The sequence below is a fragment of the Gymnoscopelus microlampas genome, assembly GCF_963454915.1.
Source record: "Gymnoscopelus microlampas genome assembly, chromosome: 5".
NCBI lineage: Eukaryota > Metazoa > Chordata > Actinopteri > Myctophiformes > Myctophidae > Gymnoscopelus > Gymnoscopelus microlampas.
The window spans coordinates 16,619,078-16,640,454 of NC_139942.1; the positions used below are offsets into that span (position 1 = coordinate 16,619,078).

The 21,377-nt window shown below is 43.1% G+C and overlaps 1 protein-coding gene across 1 annotated transcript in view; it reads right to left on the minus strand.

Annotated features, from left to right (window-relative positions):
- Window positions 1-205: 205 nt before the first annotated feature.
- Window positions 206-21,377, minus strand: part of LOC311045833 (BMP/retinoic acid-inducible neural-specific protein 3-like) — a gene marked incomplete at its 3' end in the record, with an annotated part of 42,119 nt that continues 20,947 nt past the window's right edge. Inside the window, exons 5-9 of the mRNA XM_084057887.1 lie at window positions 16,558-16,663; window positions 13,057-13,293; window positions 4,910-5,132; window positions 1,223-1,718; window positions 206-871 (exon numbers count right to left, since the gene is read on the minus strand). Of these exons, the coding sequence (XP_083914013.1) occupies window positions 206-871; window positions 1,223-1,718; window positions 4,910-5,132; window positions 13,057-13,293; window positions 16,558-16,663 (1,728 nt within the window). The remainder of the gene's footprint in view (window positions 872-1,222; window positions 1,719-4,909; window positions 5,133-13,056; window positions 13,294-16,557; window positions 16,664-21,377) is intronic.

Below are 21,377 nucleotides of genomic sequence, written 5' to 3' on the forward strand. Positions count from 1 at the left end.
AAAGCGAATATTTTTAACTCAAATCTTTGCTTCCGGGGGGTCCCTGGAACAAAATATTTTGATGGGGGTCCGCGGCCAAATACATATCATTTTGGGGGTCCTTGACATAAAAAAAGTTTGAGCACCACTGATATAGAAACACACGTTTTTCAGCAAACCGTTGGGATTCAGGAGACATGTAGAATCGGCTTCAGGTCTCAATGGGTTAACTACAGAGTTTGGTCGCCTCGTATTCCACAGAGTTGGGCTGAGTTCTGGCGCCGAACGCCTGGAGGGCGGCGAGTATCCGCGCCACGTCGGCGCCGGACAGCTTGAGCCGGTGCCGGAGCAGACAGGCGAACAGGTCCACGGGCGGGGCGCCCGGCGGCGAGAGGCGGTTGACCCGGTAGCGCAGCTCCACCAGCTGCAGCAGGGCCGAGTCCTGCGATCCCTGAGTGTACGGGTAGTCCAGCTGCAGGATCAGGTCCTGGATGGCCTCGGGGTCGAAGTGCATGCTGTACCCAAACAACTGCATGCTGTTGACCTTCATGTAGCCCATGTTGGGCTCTGCCGCTGCCTCCGGGGCCTCCGCGGTGCCGTTTCCAGGTACCCGGGCGACGTTTGGCCCCGTCGTCGCCGCCGCCGCCGCCCCGGGGTCCCTCGTGCGGCCCCTCAGGTAGAAGTGAACCGTCTCGAAAAAGCTCTTCCACCTGTTGCCCAGGGTCAGCGTCCAGTTGTAGCAGTGCAGCGGGACGTCCAGCTTGGTCCTCTCCCAGTCGGGGTAGCCGTGCTGCCCGATGGGCATCACCCAGCTCTCCGAGTGGCTCCCGCCGAACGGGTTGACGAACACCGACAGCGCCGGCTCCAGCGTGCTGTTCTTGGTGAGGCACACCTGTAAGTAAATAAAAAAAACGCACCTGGGGTGACAGGGCATTTTCAGTTGCGGCCCCCACCCTTTGGAATCCACTCCCACCCGACATCAAAGCTGCCCCCACTCTTGCCGTATTCAAAGCCTCCCTCAAAACCCACCTCTTTAGACTCGCTTTCCCTGCCCAGACCTAACCAAACCTCACTTTCGTCCTCTAAGACAAGTCTTAGCCTTTTGTTTTACCTTTTAATGTTTTCTTTTTCTTTGTTTTCTTTTCTCCTAATAAAATAGTCTTTAAGCTGTTTTGTAAAGCGACATTGGGTACTAGAAAAGCGATATATAAGTCTGATGTATTATTATTATTATTATTATTACCTGCAGCGCCACGCCCAGGAGCATGTGCAGGCGCTGGTTGCCGGACTTGACCCGGTTGCTCTTGAGCGCCAGGAGCATCCGCTTGCGCCACGCCGGGTCGAACCAGGCGCCGAGGCGCACGTCGTTGCTGACGAACACGGCGTGCAGGGCGAGGCGGGGGTCGCGCCGCGCCAGCAGGAAGCGCAGCTCGAGGTCCTGGAGGTCGCGGTCGCTCTCCAGGCCCAGGTAGGGGTCGGTGGGGTCGGGCACGGCCGGGCGGCAGGCGCCCTGCGCCAGCGCGAACCCGGGGTTGCAGGCCGAGCAGCGCGTGCGGTTCTCGGCCGAGCAGGAGGCGCAGCGGGGGCCGTCGCCGACGCCGCAGGGGACGACGCCCTGGCACGGCGGGTAGTGGTACGGGCAGGAGCAGCTCCGTGTCTCCGCGCTGTACGCGCCGATCTGGTTGTTTTCGCTGCAGTACAGGATGGACAGGATGTAGTTCAGCCAGAAGCGCAGGCGCCTGTGTGTGTGTGTGTGTGGGGGGGCAAACAAAAAAAAGACAAGTCTGTTACTTTCCTTTCACCTCGGGGGGTTTTGACTTCCTGCCATATTGGGAGAGAAGAGACGCGCAATTTACTGCTGGGTTTAACCCGTTAAGACCTGAGGTTCCTATTCCTACAACATGTCATCTAAATCCTAATGCAGTTTTCTGACAAAAACCTACGTCGCTATAATATCAGTGGTTCTCAAACTTTTTCATGTCAAGGACCCCCCCCCAAATTATATGTATTTGGCAGCGGACCCTCAATCTCAAAATATGTAGTTCCAGGGACCCCCGCAGACGCAAAGATTTGAGTTACAAATGTTCACTTTAAAAATGTATATATTCAAAGATTTGCACACATGTTCACGTTTTACCCAAAATAGCAGATCTACAAGCTCGTAGCGCGGCACTCGGTGCCGCGCTACGAGCTTGTGGATCTGATATTTTTGAATAGCCCAAAGAAATCTAAAACGACACAGAAGCGTCCCCCGGTCTCAATGGGTTAATTTTTTGCTCCCTCATTATGTTTTCATGAATGTACAGTGGGAATGAATTAATGCTTTTGCCAAATCAGCTCGCTGCTGCGTGTATACTCCAGAATGAACGCAGTCCTTTCAAGCAGAGAGACTAAATTGCTCCTGCATTGTTTGCCAACCTGAGCTCAGAGAGGCTCAGCTGTCGTTAGCGGCGCCAAATCAGATGAAAATAAACTTTTTTAATCTCACCAAATCCCGTCGAGTGGGCAGATGGGTTACAATGGGTGAATGAGAGCCGCGCACGCACACACACACACACACACACACACACACACACACACACACACACACACACACACACACACACACACACACACACACACACACACACACAATATTTATCTCTCCCTATACCCCATCTTTTCCATGTCTTGCATCACAATCTTCTCCATTCCTTCTCCTCCATATAATATGGCACAGTAACAACAACCCAATAAAGACGCGATCGCAGCGAGAACACCCCCCCCCCCCCCCCCCCCTCCACTCCCACAAAAAAAATAAACATTTGAACTTCTCAATATTGTTCCAAGGGAACACGGGAGAGGGGTAAAGGTTGGTCTTATCTAATAATTCTAAAGCGCCATCAAGTTGCCTTTTTATGAGCGGGTAGAGGTGTGATAAAGAAATGTAATTGGATTGCGGACGGGGGGGGCATGCAGGGCCTGCCTTTGACTGCGGGGCTGATGGATCGCGTCATTTACTTAACCCTTTTAGACCGGGAACGCATCTGTGTAACCACTTTAACCATTATTTTGGCTATTCAAAAATAGCAGATCTACAAGCTCATAGTGCTGCACCGAGTGCCGCGCTACGAGCGGGCAGATCTGCTGTTTTTGAAGAATCGTGGAAGTTTGAGCAAATATTTATGAATATATATTTTCTAAAGCTAACATTTTTGACTCTCTTACAACTTCTGGGGGTCCCTGGAACAACATATTTTGAGATGGGGGTCCGCGGCCAAATACATATAATTTTGGGGGTCCTTGACATGAAAAACGTTTGAGAACCACTGATATTATAGCAACATAAGTTTTTTCAACTGAAGACTTTTGTAGAATCCCCCAGAAGCAACAATTTGAGTTAAAAATGTTCCCTTTAAAAATATATATATTCAAAAACGTGCACACATTTTAACGATTTTTCAAAAGAAATAGCAGATCTACAAGCTCATAGCTCATAGCTCATCTATGAGCTTGTATATCTGCTATTTTTGAATAGCCCAAAGAAATCTTAAAATGACACACAGATGCGTTCCCGCCGGTCTTAATGGGTTAATTTCCTCCTAGAAATAAGCTATCAAAATGGAGTTGTTCCGGGGAGAGGGATGAATCAGAAGGAAGTTATGATCAAACTGACCTCTGATAGGCTATAGGAAACCGAGAATCCAGGTATAGGTATAGTGGCGCTGAAACAGCTGCCGTAAACAGTAAGGAAAGAACTGCTGTTTATTCATGTATTCAGCAGAGCAGCGATTGCATTCGTACACTCTCTGAGTTACAGGCCTGCAAGGGTCCGTTTGGTTCCATTTGTACACTCGAGTTACAGACCCTTCGGGCCCCATTTGGTTCCTAACTATCAATTATTTAGCTGGGGACCCTCTGGAAACCCCCTCAAGGACTAATGGCGCTGGGTCCCCGGAGGTCCCACGTTGAGAAACCAGCACATTAGAGAATCGTGTAGCGCCGCAGGTCACAAACCTGGATGTGGATTCATGCGGGAAATAAAACTATACCTGCGAAACTGTGAAAGTTGACTTGTTAACCCTTTAAGACCGGGAGAGCATCGTTTGTCATCTACAAGCTCATAGCGGCGGAGCTTGTAGATCTGTTATTTTTTGAAAAATCGTGAAAATGTCTGCAAATCTTTGAATATAATTTTTTTAAGCAATTTGTTTTTACCCAAATCTTTGCTTCTGGGGGGTCCCTGGAACAAAATATTTTGTGGCGGCCAAATACATTCCATTTTGGGGGTCCTTGATATGAAAAAAGTTTGAGAACCACTGATATAGCAACATAAGTTTTTTTCAAAAAAACTATTAGGATTTAGAAGATATTTGTAGAATCCCCAGAAGTAAAGATTTGAGTTTAAAATGTTTGCTTTAAAAAGATATACTATATTCAAAGGTTTGCAGATCTGCAGTGCCACGCTATGAGTCTTGTAGATCTGCAATTTGTTTAATTAGCCAAAGAAATCTATAAAATAACACAGACACGTTCCTGGTCTCAATGGGTTAAGACAAGCTATTTTAGACGCGACATTAACTGTAATGCGTTTGGCACCCGCGGGTGCTGCCGTATCAGTGAAAATGCCGGCGTGTCGCGTTGGGGTCCGACAACGTTTGTCTTTCCCCCTGTGGAATGCAAAAAAAACAAAAAAAAAACACCTCCCTCCTGTCAGCACTTCTCACCTCACACCCCCCTCCCTCCCCCCCAAAAAACGAGCTCTTCTCCAATTTTCGCAAAAAAGTGCCTTCCTTCCCGCTCCGCTGCCTTTCTTGCAAGTGCCTGCCGCATAAATCATCTTCACAATTATAAAGTTTTTCGGGGGGAGCACCTTGGGTTAACTGCTACCTCTGCCCTCCATAAACACTCCCCCCCCCCCCTTTTCCCCCTCCCTCCCTCGCTTTCTCACCTCTCCCTCTGCAGGACTATTTTGGGCTGCGTGCGGCATCTCCTGCTCAGGCTGAAGAGCTTGTTAGCCGAGCGGCGTGCCTTGGCGAATAGCTGGCTGCTGGCGGTCTCCAGCTGTCTGTAGCGCTGGAGCAGGTAGCTGTCCGTTCGCCACAAGTGCTCGACGACGGATGTGTTTACGGCGTAATGGGTTGGCAGCCTCCCCACGAAGCTTTGGAACTCAACTAGGTGTGAGAAAGAAAGCACATGGATATAAAGTCAAACTTGGCTGTTGGCTAGGGGAGCTGTGTGGTACCCCACACACACACACGCGCACGTGCATGCGCACACGCACACGCACACGCACACACACACATCCCCAAATATGCGACTATATTTCAAGGTTGTTTTCTTTTCTTTTCCCTGAGAAAAGCAAACGGAGACGAACTAACAGCCACAACATGTCGAGAAAGTGGGTAAGCGTTTCAAAAAAAGGTGTTATTGTTTATGTTTCCTTATCACGACATTTCCTATCGGTGCATTATTTCTTATCGGCATCTTCTAGGACAAACATTTTGTCAGCTCTAACAAGCGATGATTTGTTGCCGTCTGGCAGAAACCTGCTATCTCCATGTTTCATCTTCAAAGACTTTTTCTTTTTCATCAACCAAGGCCTTATTTTATACTTTGTCGCTTGACAGTGTCGAAAACAGCCGATCTCATAAGCCCCACAACACATGGCGATGAGACGCATTGTGAGCTTGTGTGGATCTGCTATTTTTTAACTTAAATTTTCGCCATGTGGCTTGTAACTAAATAATAACTATTGTTGCTTCTATGTCCAAAACCATTCCTTTTTTATTATTATTTAAAAAACATTTTAAAATAGTGAAAATAGCTGATCTACAAGCTCACAACGCGTTGCAATGTGAAGCGTTGTGAGCTTCTCTTTTTTTTGTGCGACACTCTTGTATGATTAAGTAGGGCATTCATTTACACAAAAACATAAAAAAATATATAATATAAATATATAATATGGAGATAAAAGGTTTCCACCCGACAGCAACGCTGTATTAGATCCACTGGCGCACAGGTTAATTATTCCCATTTCCTGAAAAGTAACATATCTGGACATACAAGGTTTCAGATCGACAGAGATTTTCTCATCAGCATCTCATACTGTAGAACAAACATTTTCTCAGCTCCATCAAAAGAGATGATTTTCTTTCCCCAGACACATAATGTACCACCAAATGTGTTATACTGTAATTTATACAGATGAAAACCTCTGATTGAGAGCAAACAGTGGCGCGGGAAGGGGGGGGCTACGGGGGCTGCAGTCCCCCTGGTTATTGGAAGGGATTTAAAAAAATGTTTTTTTATTACATTTAAATTTAATTAAAATAATGAAATAACGTAACCCTAACCCTAAAACCGAAATAAAGTAAAGGAAATAAAGTGCCAAAACCCACCCAAAACCGCAAATTTTTCGACCCGAACCCGCAAAAAAATCGCGCGCGGACGGGACACATGCACGCGCGCTGCGCACGCGTGCATGTGTCAAGCGGATTCCCCCGACGCTCAGCCCCCCTGGCTATTAAGTACTTCCCGCGCGCCTGAGAGCAAGAAAGGAAATGATGTGACGTTCCTATGTTGTTATTATCATTGTGAAAGTAAGTTGGGTTGCCATAGTAGCCAAGAAACACTCAAGAGTCAAGAAGGAAGAACTGCAGACTCACTCCCAATTTTCCACCGTAATCTGAAGACTCACCTCTTCAGACTCCACTTCAGCCCTTAGAACTTGACCTAGATACCACGGCCACGCAGACATATCTTGGTTCTCATGTTTTTGCTACTTAGGCTTGTTATTTCTTCGCTACAATATTAGAAATGTAATTTAGATAGCGCGCTATTGAGGTTCTTGGTTTACCTGTGACCCTTGCTTACTGAGGCACTGACTAAACTGTCTCTCTGCATTTAATGTATGTGTTTATTTTGCTTATTGTACAGTCACTCTGGATAACAGAACCTGCTAAATGCCTAAAATGTAAGGTTTATTAGTCACTACTCATACAGGTACAAGCAGCAGAAATGTAATTGTGGTAAGGCCCGGATTGTCATGGTCATTCTCTTATAGTGCCCTCCCGGATTGCCCTGAGTGAACTCACCTGTGGTTGCCAGCTGAGCCTGGTCTGGCTGATGAGCCTAGAGACTATAAAGACTGTGCTCAAATAACATTGCTGGCTAATTTGTGACATAGAACCAGTGTCGTTCTATGTTGTGGCTGTGAGTGTCATGTTCGCATTGTTCTCCTTGCAATAGACCAATTATTTGTTTATAAACATTGAGACTGGAGGTGACTGTTTCATGTAATCAATTCCCAACAGATCCCCAAACCTGCTGTTTTGGGGTGCGCTGGTTTCAGTTCATTCAACCTCCTCTTGTGTGTTGGCTAGTGGGGTGTGCCCTAGCGAGACATATATACTTCATCGCGCAACAGTATTGTGTGCCGAGAACAGCTGACATACAAGCTCACAACCGCGTCGCAGATGCGACTGCTGTGAGCTTGGAGGTCTGCTATTCTCGGCCGTTCTCTGCGCGCGATGGCGGGATGGAGCATAAATTAGGCTTGACCGGCTGCAGCTGTGCGAGTCAAGCAGGTTCTGGTGCCATGATCATAGAGCGCTCCCTCTGTTCTTATGACAGCCACTGGAGGTGGGGTTTAGGGGACAACGGCTTTGAATTGTTATTATTGTTTACACACAACAGAAACCAAGGATTATATATTTCAAGAGCGAGAGATCACAATAAAAATCCTAAGCATTCTTCCTCCATACTGGGAGAAAAACAGCATCTGAAAGTTTGGCGGGATGAATTTTTACGCGTGAGGCTGTGACCACTTTAACATTGCATCTTGCGAGCGGTGGGGTTATTTTGCTGCCAACCTGCGCGCGCATACTGGTTCTTATCAGTGTGACGTTGTCTGTTAAGGCGTCCATGTTTATCTAGTGCTACGTTTTATCAAGTTAAGTCTTTGTCTAGTGTTATTCAAGTCCGAACAAAAAGATAACAATATGTCCAATAAGGAGGACGAGTTAAAATAATCCTTGTCAGAGGTGAAAATGATCAGCCTATATAGATATGCCTCATTTATACAGTATATGTTGCACGCTGGTGTTTCACCGTGAAAATGCAGAAGGCAAAAATGCTTCTTGTGCAGGAGGGAAACATATCCAGCAGATATCAATACTCGCAGGGTATAAAATCACAGATTTGTGTGCGTGGTTAAAGTGGGATGCTTGGAGAAAAACAGAGCAATTTAAAAGCAGCGGGTACTGAGTCACCATCTCTTGTTCATGATATCATCGTAACCAGTGATGATGTCGAACTGTTTGATGGAATCAGTCCAGGCGCCCACAGCTAGTCATTCAAATGGGTCCCAGGGAAAACGACTGCGTAAGGGGAAAAGGTCTTGTTGCTTTTTGTTTTGTTTTGTCTTCGAACTCTAATTATGTTACATTCATCCATGTATTTACCTGTGTAAATGTTTAACCCATTAAGACCGGGAACGCATCTGTGTAACCACTTTAACCATTATCTTACTTTGGCTATTCAAAAATAGCAGATCTACAAGCTCATAGCGCGGCACCGAGTCCCGCGCTATGAGCTTGTATATCTGCTATTTTTGAATAGCCAAAGAAATCTAAAAATGACACAGATGCGCTCCCGGTCTTAATGGGTTAAAATGTGTCAATTTGAAAATAAAATGACATCATACCGTAGCATATGCATTGTATGTATTTCTAATGCAGAAAATACAAGATATGTAGGTATCTTTACAAATGACATAAAATTGGACAAGAATACCTAAAAATTCACATGTTGTATAAATTATACATGTATGGACATGGTTGGGAAGTAATGTACAGTAACCGTAATCAGTTACAATTAGAACAACAAATCTGGAAAGTCAATTACAAAATGTTGGTGATTATAAAAGGGTTTACGCGTTATATTTCAACAGTAAAAAGCACCATAATTGTAAAATCAATAACAATATTTCCATGCCTCAGGCCAGGGGGTGGGCTTCCATGTCTCTGCGTTCGATCAGTCGATCCCGAGGGTCTTTTCGGTCGATTGTGGGCAATTTGGAAACCCAGACAAAAACATCAATTCATATCGACCGCTCCAATCACGCTCAGGTTTACTGGTTTGATCGTGAACCCCAGCTAATCATATCAGGGAGGGCGGGACCGTGTGAATGAACTTAGCAGGTACCCTAGCACCAAGGACCCCCAAATCAATATGTATTTTACCCCGTGGACCCACATATGGCTTTGTCCAGAACCCGGTACACATTATCTCTGGGGTCATGTGATACATTTTTCAGATCTGCCTTCCAAAGTTTGCGGTAGGCAACCCGGCCTGCGGAGCCCTATTCTAGTTCACTTTAAGGCCTGAGGTTCGGATTCTACAAAATGTCTTCTAAATCCTAATAGTTTTTTGAAAAAACTTGCGTTGCTGTGTCAGTGGTTCTCAAACTTTTTCATGTCAAGGACCCCAACATGATATGTATTTGGCCGCAGACCCCCATCTCAAAATGTTTTGTTCCAGGGACCCCGAGAAGCAAATATTTGAGTTACAAATGTTACAAACGCTTAACAAATATATATATTCAAAGATTTGCACACATTTTCTAGATTTTTCAAAAATAGCAGATCTACAAGCTCGTAGCACGGCACTCGGTGCCGCGCTATGAGCTTGTAGATCTGCTATTTTTGAATAGCCAAAGTGTAAAATAATGCTTTTTAGCTAAAGTCTAAAAATGACACATATGCGTTCCAGATCTCAATGGGTTAGATAGCAGATCTACAAGCTCAGATCGGCTATTTTCAACAATGTATACAGGGTGAAAGTGGTTAAACCTGTGGTTAAAATTTGGATGGGGATAGTTCACCCCCAAAATTACTTCATGGAGGTTTCTTTTTTTTTTCCAGCTAACACGACGAGACAGAATTGAGAATGAGTTTTGGGAGGAGACAAAAGAGATAGAACGTCAATGCCCTACAAATGAATGTTTTCTACACTTTGCAGATTCATCAGTGGACCCAACTTTGTCCAGATCGATACGGCTACTTCAAGCAGCTCCTAACTCAAATTCGAGGCTGAAAGATCATGCTGTCTGCACGCTGCCATTATTGGTCCGTGTAAAACATTTTAGGGAGCAAATTAGCAACGGAACTGTCGGAACATAATGGGTACAATTTTGCAACTGCGTCGCAGCCAGAACACAACGTAACCATGTTTCTTTCACGAAGGACACAACAAAAACAAACGTGGGCCAAAGAAACCCGACTATAATTGCAACCTTTCATTGACTGGTCACGCAAACATAATCGACGCAAGGAATTAACAATCACACTTAACACGGACCACTGGGCGACACAAATGTGTTCAGAATTGCACGCGGGATCTGCTGACATCGGAGCTGGGAGGGATCTGCACACAATCGTAAGATTTGTCTCCATACAGCCTGTCACTGTTCTTGTTGCACAGTAATGATGTAATGACAGCCCACAGTGGTTCTCAACTTTTTCAGGCCGTGACCCCCCGAAATAATATTTCAACTGGGGACGCCCCACCCTGACGAGAACTTGGAATTGTAGGAGCAGAGGCATTATGTTTAGTTTGACTCGGTTCCACAGATAAATATTGTGAAAATAGCCGATCTACAAGCCCACAACGCCTCGCAACGCAATTGTTTCCTCCTTCTTATATTATTTGAGAATTTGGCCAATGTTTGACCAGTTTTTATGGTATAGTTTGTTGATTACTTTTGATGCAGTAATGGTCTTTTTTTTCTCTTTTCATTCTTTCATTTTGTTGGTATTAACACTCTACCCGCCGGGCCCGTAGCCTACGGGCCGATAAATCCAACTGTAAAGCGCCGATCCCGTAGCCTACGGGCCGTGGTGCTTTTTCCTTTTTTTCAATTTTTTTTTTTTTTCTTCAATTTTCTACACGTACTATTTCATTGTAACACCACCGGAAAGCCCTTATTTGGGATTCCGGTTTTGCCGATGCGGTCAGCCCTTATTCTAATGACGAAACTGAAACTCATTTTTCTCCTTGTTGTTTTCTTCTCCTCGTCGATCACTGTTTAACATAAACCGTTCTAACTACAACATGGAGGCACCGTTTGACATGCGTTCTTCAGTGGTAGAAGCAGGCAGATGTCTGCGATGTTTACAGTGCACGGCTCAATTTTAAGGATTTTAACAAAGTCTATGGCGACGTGAAAAAAACAAAAAACAACAATAAAACGTTGGCACTGGTGAGTACATTATGAGATTAACCTATGGCGGTCAATGTGTTAAACATGGTCTTAAAAGTCCTTCCAGGGTGTCCCCCAGCAAAATTAGTTAATATGGCATCATTGTCAGGATCACAGCCTCTGTACGTGGACAGTGTTCACCTCTTGTGTCCCTGATGTGACTGTTTGCCACTATAAGGCCATGTTCAGACTGGCAGCCCAAAATCCAGGCCAAATCTGATTTGCGGCCTATCCAGATTGGAGTAATGGAGTCGCATTGTTTTTTTTAATGGAGCCTGAACAGCAACCCAAAAAAAAAAACACATTGAATCAGATTTTTGCAAATCAGATTTGAATCCCATTCCGCCTGAATATCAGACTTCCTTAGCCGTGTTCAGATTGCATCAAATCAATCCGCCTCCGATCTGGAATTTCTGGATAGGAAATCAAATTTGAGCTGCCAGCATGCCTGGGCTTTAGTGTGCCTCTGCCTCTGCTCCTATGTCCCCTCAGACTCCTCTCCCTTCTCCCTGGGGCAAAGAGTCTGATTGACCTCATAGTGCCGTCATCTGTGGGGACCAGCTGAGCCTGGTTGGGTGACGAAGCTCCAGAGACTATATAAAGACACTGTTTTTCGGTTTAGTGCTGGTCCATAAATTGTTCCTTGTTGCTGGTGTCAAGTGTTATGTTTGAGTTCAGTTGTTGTTAATCTGCATTGTCCATAGCAGTCAAGTTAATGTGATCCTCATCTCCTGCATCGGTTTTGAGTTCCTGCACTTGGATTCTAACGCCTGCTCCTGACAATCAAAAATAAACTACTTCAACCATAAATCAGCTGTCTGAAAAAAGCCAATCTACAAGCTAACTGAGCTTGTAGATCTGAAAAAACAAAGATTTAAATGTTAACACAAATCTTGTCCCATATATGACACATTTCAGATGGGGTTCTGCAGCCAAATACATTTGGAGGTCTTTGACATAATAAAGGTTCGAGAACCCTATGTCCTATTGTACTATATCTATAGTACTATAATTTTAAAGCGCCTCGACACAGTGTACCATTCTGCCCTAAGATGGGTCACTGGTGACACCTATGGTACCCATCACTGTACACTATGGGAACGCAGGCTTATGCTCTCTATCTGAGAGGCGTGATAAGCACAGGAATGCTCCCCCCGTATGTTTGTTCTATGTTGGATCAGAACCCTATTACATACCACACCCGCTCGAGTGATCTCCTGTCGCTCAAGGTTCCTTTTGCACACACTGAGTTAGGCAAGACAGCATTTTCTGTCAGTGCTCCATCTGCCTGGAATGAGCTCCAGAGGGCCTTGAGAATCAAATCGCTTCCATCCTTTAGGTAATTTCAGGGAAATGATTCCCGGCAAACACAGAGTATGGAGCGCACACCTGTGTTGATGAGGTGCTGGCCACGGCAGGTAATAATGTTGATAAGGATGAGGCCGCACAACTCTTAGCCACGATGCAGAAAGTTTAATGAAATGAAACCAACGTTTCGACAAATATAGTCTGGGAAATGATTCCCAACATTTTTGTTCAGGATTGTAACTGCTTTATTTAATTATTTAATGTTGGTAGATCTGTTCTAGTTCTTTGAGTATTTTAGTTTTTTGAGTTCTTTCTGTATTCTGATTCATGTATTTTTTATGTTGCTGTATGTGAATGTCTATTCCTGTTAGATTACTGTGTTCTGTATCTCGGCTACATTGAAAATGAGGGCCTGCCCCTCAACTGTACTCCGAGCTGAAATAAAGGTTATGATGATGATGATGATCTCTCCACCCAAGGCTGTTGGTCTGTGTGTGTGTGTGTGTGCGTGGTTCAGAACCACTCACCAGATTCCTGAAACTCCCGGTTGGTCTGTGTCAAGGCCTCGCGGACGCGCAGCAGGCCGCTCTCCAGGGCGTGCAGGTCCGTGCGAGGACAGTTGCACTGGGGGAAGCCGGCGCCGCACTGGCACCAGCAGTCGCCCGCCCGGCACACAAACTGGCCCTCCGAGTTACAGCCGATGTAGTTGAGGGCAGCCTGGACGAAGCGGCTCCGCAGGTAGCCGGGCAGGATGACCTGCAGGCCTGTGGGGACAACGACAGACACCGGTGTTGATTGTGAGTAAAAACTATGACGAAAATTGTTTGTCGACTACCTTTTTTCACTGACAAACTAAATTAAAAAACAAAATAAGGATGGCGGGGGGAGTGTAGTGCCCAGGATCACTTAGATAATTGGCTCCAGGTGAAAAAGGGTTACAACAATCGTGGGATAAAAAAAATATTTTAAAAAATGAAAAAAAAAACTAAGCTATGATGAATAAAACTACGACTAAATATACTGACAATTTCGTCAACAAATAAAACTAGACTATGTTAGGGAGGGACGAGTGGAGAAGAGATCCAGTAGGACTAAAACAAGTCATCATGGGTGCGCGCGGGTGTCACAGACCGAAAATAGCTGATCTACAAGCTCACAACGCGTCGCAGGGCGACACGTTGTGAGCTTGTAGATCGGCTATTTTCGGTCTGTGACATGACGCACACGCAGACTTGAGTCACATCGCTATGAATAATATTTAAATCTATAGTATTTAAACACACACACACACACACACACACACACACACACACACACAGGCAGCTGACCCTTTGTATGTCGTTGCTGTCGGGTGAAAACCTCAAATGTCCAAAACTGTTACTTTTCAAGGACTCAAATTAAAAAAATAAAAAGTAGCATATCTACAAGCTCAAAACGTGTCGCACCATGACGCGTTTTGCGCTGTTAGATCTGCTCTGACAAAGTAGGACTATGACAAAGTAGTTAATTTACCAAAAAAACATAAAAAGTTGAAATACGGAGATATGAGGTTTCTGCCCGACAGCAACAATATTAAGACCACACACACAGACATATGTGCACACAAAAATGTACTGCTTATACACACACGCACGTATGTGCACGCACGCACATGCACGCGAAAGTAGACACATACTGTGCATATGAATATAATATTAGAAGCAGGAACCATGCACACCGCACATTCACGCACCTCAAACTGTACTATAACTGTAAATACTTTGCTATTCTTCTTTTTCGAAACCAAAGAATTTTACCCTTTTGCACTCGCGTCGTATTATATAAGATGGAACGATACAAAAAAACATCTCTTGAAAACCTAGAACTATATGGGGTTTGGTGTTTACAGGCATCTACAAGTATGATATGCTTTGCACGATCCTGTATGCACACTAGGGCAATTTCCAACTTTTAGCAGAGCGGGAGAGTTCAACCGCTACACTTAGCGTTTGGCTGCTGCTGCTGCGGCTGCCTTCATCCTAAGAACAAAATCACATCAAATACAATCCCTACAAAGTGGTAGATAATACTTTCTGCCTCGAGGCGTTTCTGCATTCTGCTTGTTCTGCATTCAGGGCTATAACGAAACATGAAGCTTGCTAGAACATTTGGAGCACAAACACAAAAACAGGAGGGGAAAAAAAGAGACAACCCCAGATAAGAAAACAGCCTTATTTGTTCTCATGCCGACTTCTAGATCAGCAAAGCAGAGTGGTTGTAGGTACTTTCTGACAACAGAGCCGTTGTAAGATAATAAGTACACTAGGCTATATGCATCGCAGCGTATCAGAGGAGCTGCCGCAGTCTGCTGTACCGTTGGTCTTCAAAGGGTGGTCCGGGGCCCATAGGGGGCCTTCAGAGATACTCTAGCGGGGTAGCCTAATTGTTGTGTGATAGGAACTTTACCCACTTGAACCCTATAGCATAGGCCTGTCAAAAAAAATCGATTCATGAATAAATCGCGATTCTTAATGCCACGATTTTAAAAATCGAATCAAAATATTAAAATCGATTTAAAAAAAAAAAAAAAATTATAAGTTAGTACCTTTTTCACTGGCACTTTGTCTGAAATCAATGTCAGAAAGACTGACTGACATGATCTGGCTGCATTGAAGTGTATGATTCAACTTTTCATGGTTTATATTATATGAAAATGTTCTAGTATAATTAAAGCAAAGTGATTTGGGGTAGAAAATCGCAATAAATCGCAGAATCGAATATCAATTAATCGCAGAATCGCAATTTTAATCGAATCGGCACCCTAGAAAATCGCAATAAATCGCAGAATCGAATCGAATATCAATTAATCGCAGAATCGCAATTTTAATCGAATCGGCACCCTAGGAATCGATTTTGAATCGAATCGTGAGGTAAGTGAATCGTGACACCCCTACTATAGCATTCCAATTCTAGTGGGAACATTTGCCGGAAATAGCAGATCTGCAAGCTCTGCTATTTTCGGCGAAGATATTTGGTGCAGAGGAAGGGGGGGAAAAAAGAGCAGACCAAGAACAGAGGTCAAGTTGACCAAGTAGCTTAACTGGTTAAAAGTATGAAAATGAATGAACATGAATCCAACATAGAAAAGGTATACTGTGTAAACAAGTATACTTACAACACATCTATGAAGCTATCTATGAAATCTATGAAAAGGTTTAATCCAACTTAGTTTTATACAATATGTAGGGAGCACTGCTTCATCTCTCTCTCAGCTAAGGGGTCCTTGGCCTGAACAATCTCGAAGACCCCTGTGCTACAGTGTTGATTTTGACAGCACATTTTGATTTAGTTTTAGTCTTTCCTTTTGAGTAAAATTCCATTTAATTTTAGTCATATTTTAATCATCGGAAAAGTTTTAGTTTTAGTCTAGTTTTAGTTGACTAAATATCATAAGATTTTAGTCGACTAAATCTGCAGTTGATTTAGTCGACTAAAATGTATTTTGGCGGTGCCTTGATGGCGTCGTAATGGCTGATTTTACACTTGGTTGCATGCTGAAAATAGCCGATCTACAAGCCCACAACGCGTCGCGCTGTGGCGCGTTGTGAGCTTGTAGATCGGCTATTTTTGGAGCGCAACACCCGAGCGCAAACAAGCATAAAATGACTTAGTCTTAGTCTAGTTTTTATTTGTTGACGAAATTGTCAATATATTTAGTCTCAGTTTTAGTCGTCATAGCTTGGTTTTTATTTCGTTTTTATGTAGTTTTCGTCAGTGAAAAAAGGTAGTCGACAAACATTTTTCGTCATAGTTTTAGTCGACGAAATCAACACTGCTGTGCTAGACATGTGCAGGTGAAAAAGAAGAAAAAGACGACGAAGGACACTTCCAAACCCCCCGAAATTCTGGCAGGTGTTGTCTTCGGCTGCTGTTTCGTCTCATGAAGAGTGTCACAGCACTTAGTGGGTGCAATAAAGAATTATCTGAAATGGAGCCCAACAGTGTGCGAGCGCTTTAACAAGCGCAAAGTGCTTCACTTTCTTTAGTACCTTGCAGGTGAACCTTGTTCTCTGGGCTGTGCACCAGCACGGAGCTCACCGAGTCCAGGTTGTCGTAGTTGCTGCATCCGAGAGGCCCGGTTCTGGTTTCGGTCACCTGAGAACAAATATATCAAAGATTATGTTAATATCCAAAGTTTCAAGGATTTCCTTTTTTCCCCCCTGTATTCTCTTTTTGTAAGATGTATTCCACTGACATCAATATGTATAAATAACTTAAGTGTGACAGGGGATCGCTATATTCGCGTACATATTCATAATATATTAAGTGTGACAGGGGATCGCTATATTCGCGTACGTAACTATTCATAATATATTAATCGTAATATTTTCTTTCATCCACAAAGAAGTCATGGGTCAATCTTTGCGTTCTTGCGTGCCCATGCACTGAGCCATGAGTCAATGTGATAAGGCATTCGGTGTATATTTGCACATATTGATTCTATCCATGTCAATCATCATATGTACAGTACACAGTTTTCTTGTTTGAAAGAATGTTGAATTAATGAGACACACTATAAGTAATATTGAAATATTTCACAACTGGACGGGCTCTCATCATTTTTTAATACCTTATATCTATTTGATATGCATGACATTAAACATAACGTCTAATACATACAATCAATACTTGTGTGGGGTTGGTTGAGACTATGTAGAATCTACATTGTAGACTCTACATAGTCTCAACCAATGAAAGTAATGAGCAACTAATGCAAGACTAATGAGCAACTAATGCAAGAGAAATTGGATAACAATTTGCCCGCGACCCAAAAGTGGTTCACGGCCAATCATTTGGGAACCACTGATGTGGAGGGCTGTACCATATTGACCCTGTGGCAGTGTTGATTTCGCCGACTAAAACTATGACGAAAAATGTTGGTCGACTACCTTTTTTCACTGAAAACTAAATAAAAAACGAAATAAAAACTAAGCTATGATGACTAAAACTAAGACTAAATATATTGACAATTTCGTCAACAAACAAAAACTAGACTAAAATGTTAGTGAGGGACTAGTGGAGAAGAGATCCAGTAGAACTAAAAGACAAGTCATTTTATGCTTGGTTGTGCTCAGGTGTTGCGCTCTGAAAATAGCCGATCTACAAGCTCACAACGCGTCGCGCTGCGACGCGTTGTGAGCTTGTAGATCGGCTATTTTCAGCATGCAACCAAGTGTAAAATCAGCCATTACGACGCCATCAAGGCACCGCCAAAATACATTTTAGTCGACTAAATCAATTGTAGATTTAGAAGACTATAATCTCGTGATATTTAGTCGACTAAAACTAGACAAAAACTAAATCACTAAATCAAAATGTGCTGTCAAAAACAACACTGCCCTGTGGTCTCTGCAGAAACGTTCAGTTTCTCAGTGTACGAAACCAGTTGTCAAGAGAGTGAATAACAACTTTGATGATGTCCAGATCTGTGTCTCAGCCAAGAGAGTTGGCAGGAGAGTTATCTGTCTTTTCTCATGGGAGGAGTATAGCCTGATGCTTAAAGGATAGCCTAAATGGATAACATTTTTATGAAAAAGATTAACGACAATAACATCATACACCCACAGGGGCTTTTGCTTTTGTTGGGTAAGGAACTTTTCCCCCCTAAATAAATCCTTGGAGGGAGCCATTGTGTTGCCTATGTGGGAACCCGTTCGGTAAAAAGAAAAGGAAAAACTAAATGTCTTCCCTCTTTTTTTCTGCTGTTGGCAGTGGTGTAAAGTAATGAAGTACATGTACTTAAGTACAATTTGGAGGTATTTTTTACTTTACTGGAGTATTTCCAATTTTCAGTACTTTTACTTCTACTCCACTACATCTCAGAGGCAAATATTGTACTTTTACTCCACTACAATTATTTGAAAACTTTAGTTACTAGTTACTTTGCAGATATAAATGATTACATTATAAAACATACATTAACCACTTTAGCCCTATTTTATACCTAGGCTATTTGAAAATAGCCGAGCTTGTAGATCTGCTATTTTCAAACATTTTAGTGCTTTTACTTTTGGTACTTTAAGTACATGTTGATGCCAATACTTTTGTACTTTTACTCAAGTAACATTTTGAACACCGGCCTTTTACTTGTATTTTTATATTGTAGTGTTGCTACTTTTACTTAAGTAAAATATCTGAGTACTTCTTCCACCACTGGCTGTTAGCAGAATCTGCCTTGAGAGATTACGATGTCACAAACTACACGATTGCTGTCTTATAGACGCACATCAGGGATAATAAAGAACCTTATGCAACAGAAGTTTTGAGACAGAATGTTCATCCATTGCATGTTTACTTGATACTTGTCCTGTGTTGTCACGCCTTGAAAATAGTAGATCTACAAGCCCACAACGACGCAAAGGGTGCTATTTTCTGCACCCAACGCCATAGTGCAAAGACACATAAATCAGGTTTAAAGATTATAGGCTATAACGGAGTACCATCTATACACATCTATGATTGATCCCAGCTCGTAACACATGCATTTGAAAGGAATGTGGTGTTCGTCTTATTAACCCTTTAAGACCGGGAACGCATCTGTGTGTCATTTTACGATTACTTTGGCTATTCAGAAATAGCAGATCTACAAGCTCATAGCGCGGCACCGAGTGCCGCGCTATGAGCTTGTAGTTCTGCTATTTCTTTTTTTATCGTGAAAATGTGTGCAAAACTTTGAATATATATATTATTTTTTTTAAGTGAACATTTGTAACTCAAATCGTATTGCTTCTGGAGGATTCTACAAATGTCTCTTAAATCTTAACAGTTTTTAAAAATGCTCATGTCAAGGACCACCCAAAATAATGTGTATTTGGCCACGGACCCCTATCTTAAAATATTGTGTTCCAGGGACCCCCCAGAAGCAAAGATTTGAGTAAAAAAAAATCGCTTTAAAAAATATATGTATTCAAAGATTTGCACACATTGTCACGATAAAAAAAAAAACATAGTAGATCTACAAGCTCGTAGCGTGGCACCAAATAAATCTTAAAATGACACACAGCTACGTTCCCGGTCCTAACCGGTTAATTCCACGGCTTGCAGAGCATCATCATAGAAACATATCAACATCTCCCATAGACTGAATAATTCAGTGGTGATTCTGGGAGTAGAAATCAACAACCCCACACACAGCTGATTAATCTCCAACTCACAGCACACACACACACACACACACACACACACACACACACACACACACACACACACACACACACGCACACGCACACATCCAACAGCCATAAAAAACCTTGTGGAGTTCGCAAACCGTAATGTGCTTGGCAGCGACTCATACCTTAGGCCAGCATAAATTTATGCTGAACAACTTGTCTTCCATTTCTCATTGAAACCCCATTGCCATATGTCTTTTAATGAATGGACATACTGTATATAACAGCTGGTGATCAACAGCCCTCACAATTTATTACCCCCCCACCCCACCCCCCCCGTTTCTCTTTTTTCTGTTTCTCACTGTCATCTCTCTCTCTCTCTCTCTCTCCCCCTAACTCAACACTAACACTGCAAAATGGCTTCCAAATGACAGTCAGCTTGCGTGCAAACGAATGGATAAGGACATCCACGATCCGTCAGGCTCAGAGCCATCAGAACACACATTCTCAGTTAGCTGCAGCACTCGTCTTCATCAATGGCTACTCACGGCGGCAGAGAGCTATAGTGTGTCTTCTGAATTGATTAATTTGCGCAATATAGTTACATCCATCAACAGCCATCAAATGACAACATCAGTACGCTGATGTTTTACACAGGTGGACGACTCGACGACGTCTTACTGTATGTTCAATTCTTTCACTCTCCATCTTGCAAATGTGTACTATTTGCTTACGGCACACAGAAAAACGTCTGCACGTTCGGAACAACTTCGGTTTGCTTCTAATACTCTTGAAGGATGAGCAAATAAGAGGCATCGCTCACTTTGAGGTATACGGTACAGCAGGGGTAGGCAATTGAGATAAACCTAGGGCCAATATCACTCCCAGACATTCCGCGAACATGCACGCGCGCGCACAACACGCGCCCGTCTAATTCGGGTCTAACTCGGTCTAATTCGGGTCTAATTTGGGTCTAATTCGGTTCTGTTTGACCAATATAAATCAACATTTTTTCCGGTTTAAATATCAGCACAGGCAATTTTTCTGGTGATTTTTTTTTTCTTCTCCATTTTCCTCTAATCTAGCTATAAAATGTTATAAATCCTTTAAAATGCATCGTGTTTATGAGTGCATGATTTCAAAAGTGGGTTCAGGTTCTATGAAATAAGTATTTATAATTATTTTAACATTCATTTTTAATACTTTTTTTATAACACTTTTCAGTAAATCATTCATACTGTATCTTTACTAATATGTGACTGATGGCACCAACAATGTGAACATTAACATAATTAAACCGAATTAAAATCAGACCAAGATAAAAGATGAATCCATTTGATCATGGAGTGCTTGATTTCAGAGTCTCTTGAAACGAGCGCTACATTAGTTATAATTACAATGCGCCATTTACTAACTAAATAAAAAATACATAGGGGGGCGCTCGCTGTTATTTGTTCAGTCTGTCGCTTGATTGCAGAAAACATTTCAGCTGCTGCTAGTGAGCGAGATACAAACAACAACAATGGCGCTATCGAAAAGTTTGAAGAGGAAAGTTGACAGTTTTTATTTCATACCATACTACTGCTTGTTTGCTATTTCAGCACCAAGTGCTTTCCAGTGTCCACTGACTTTTTTTCATGTCATTGAGCGAGCGCCGCCCACGTTATACCCCGCTGTCATTCTCTGGGTGCATCCACATA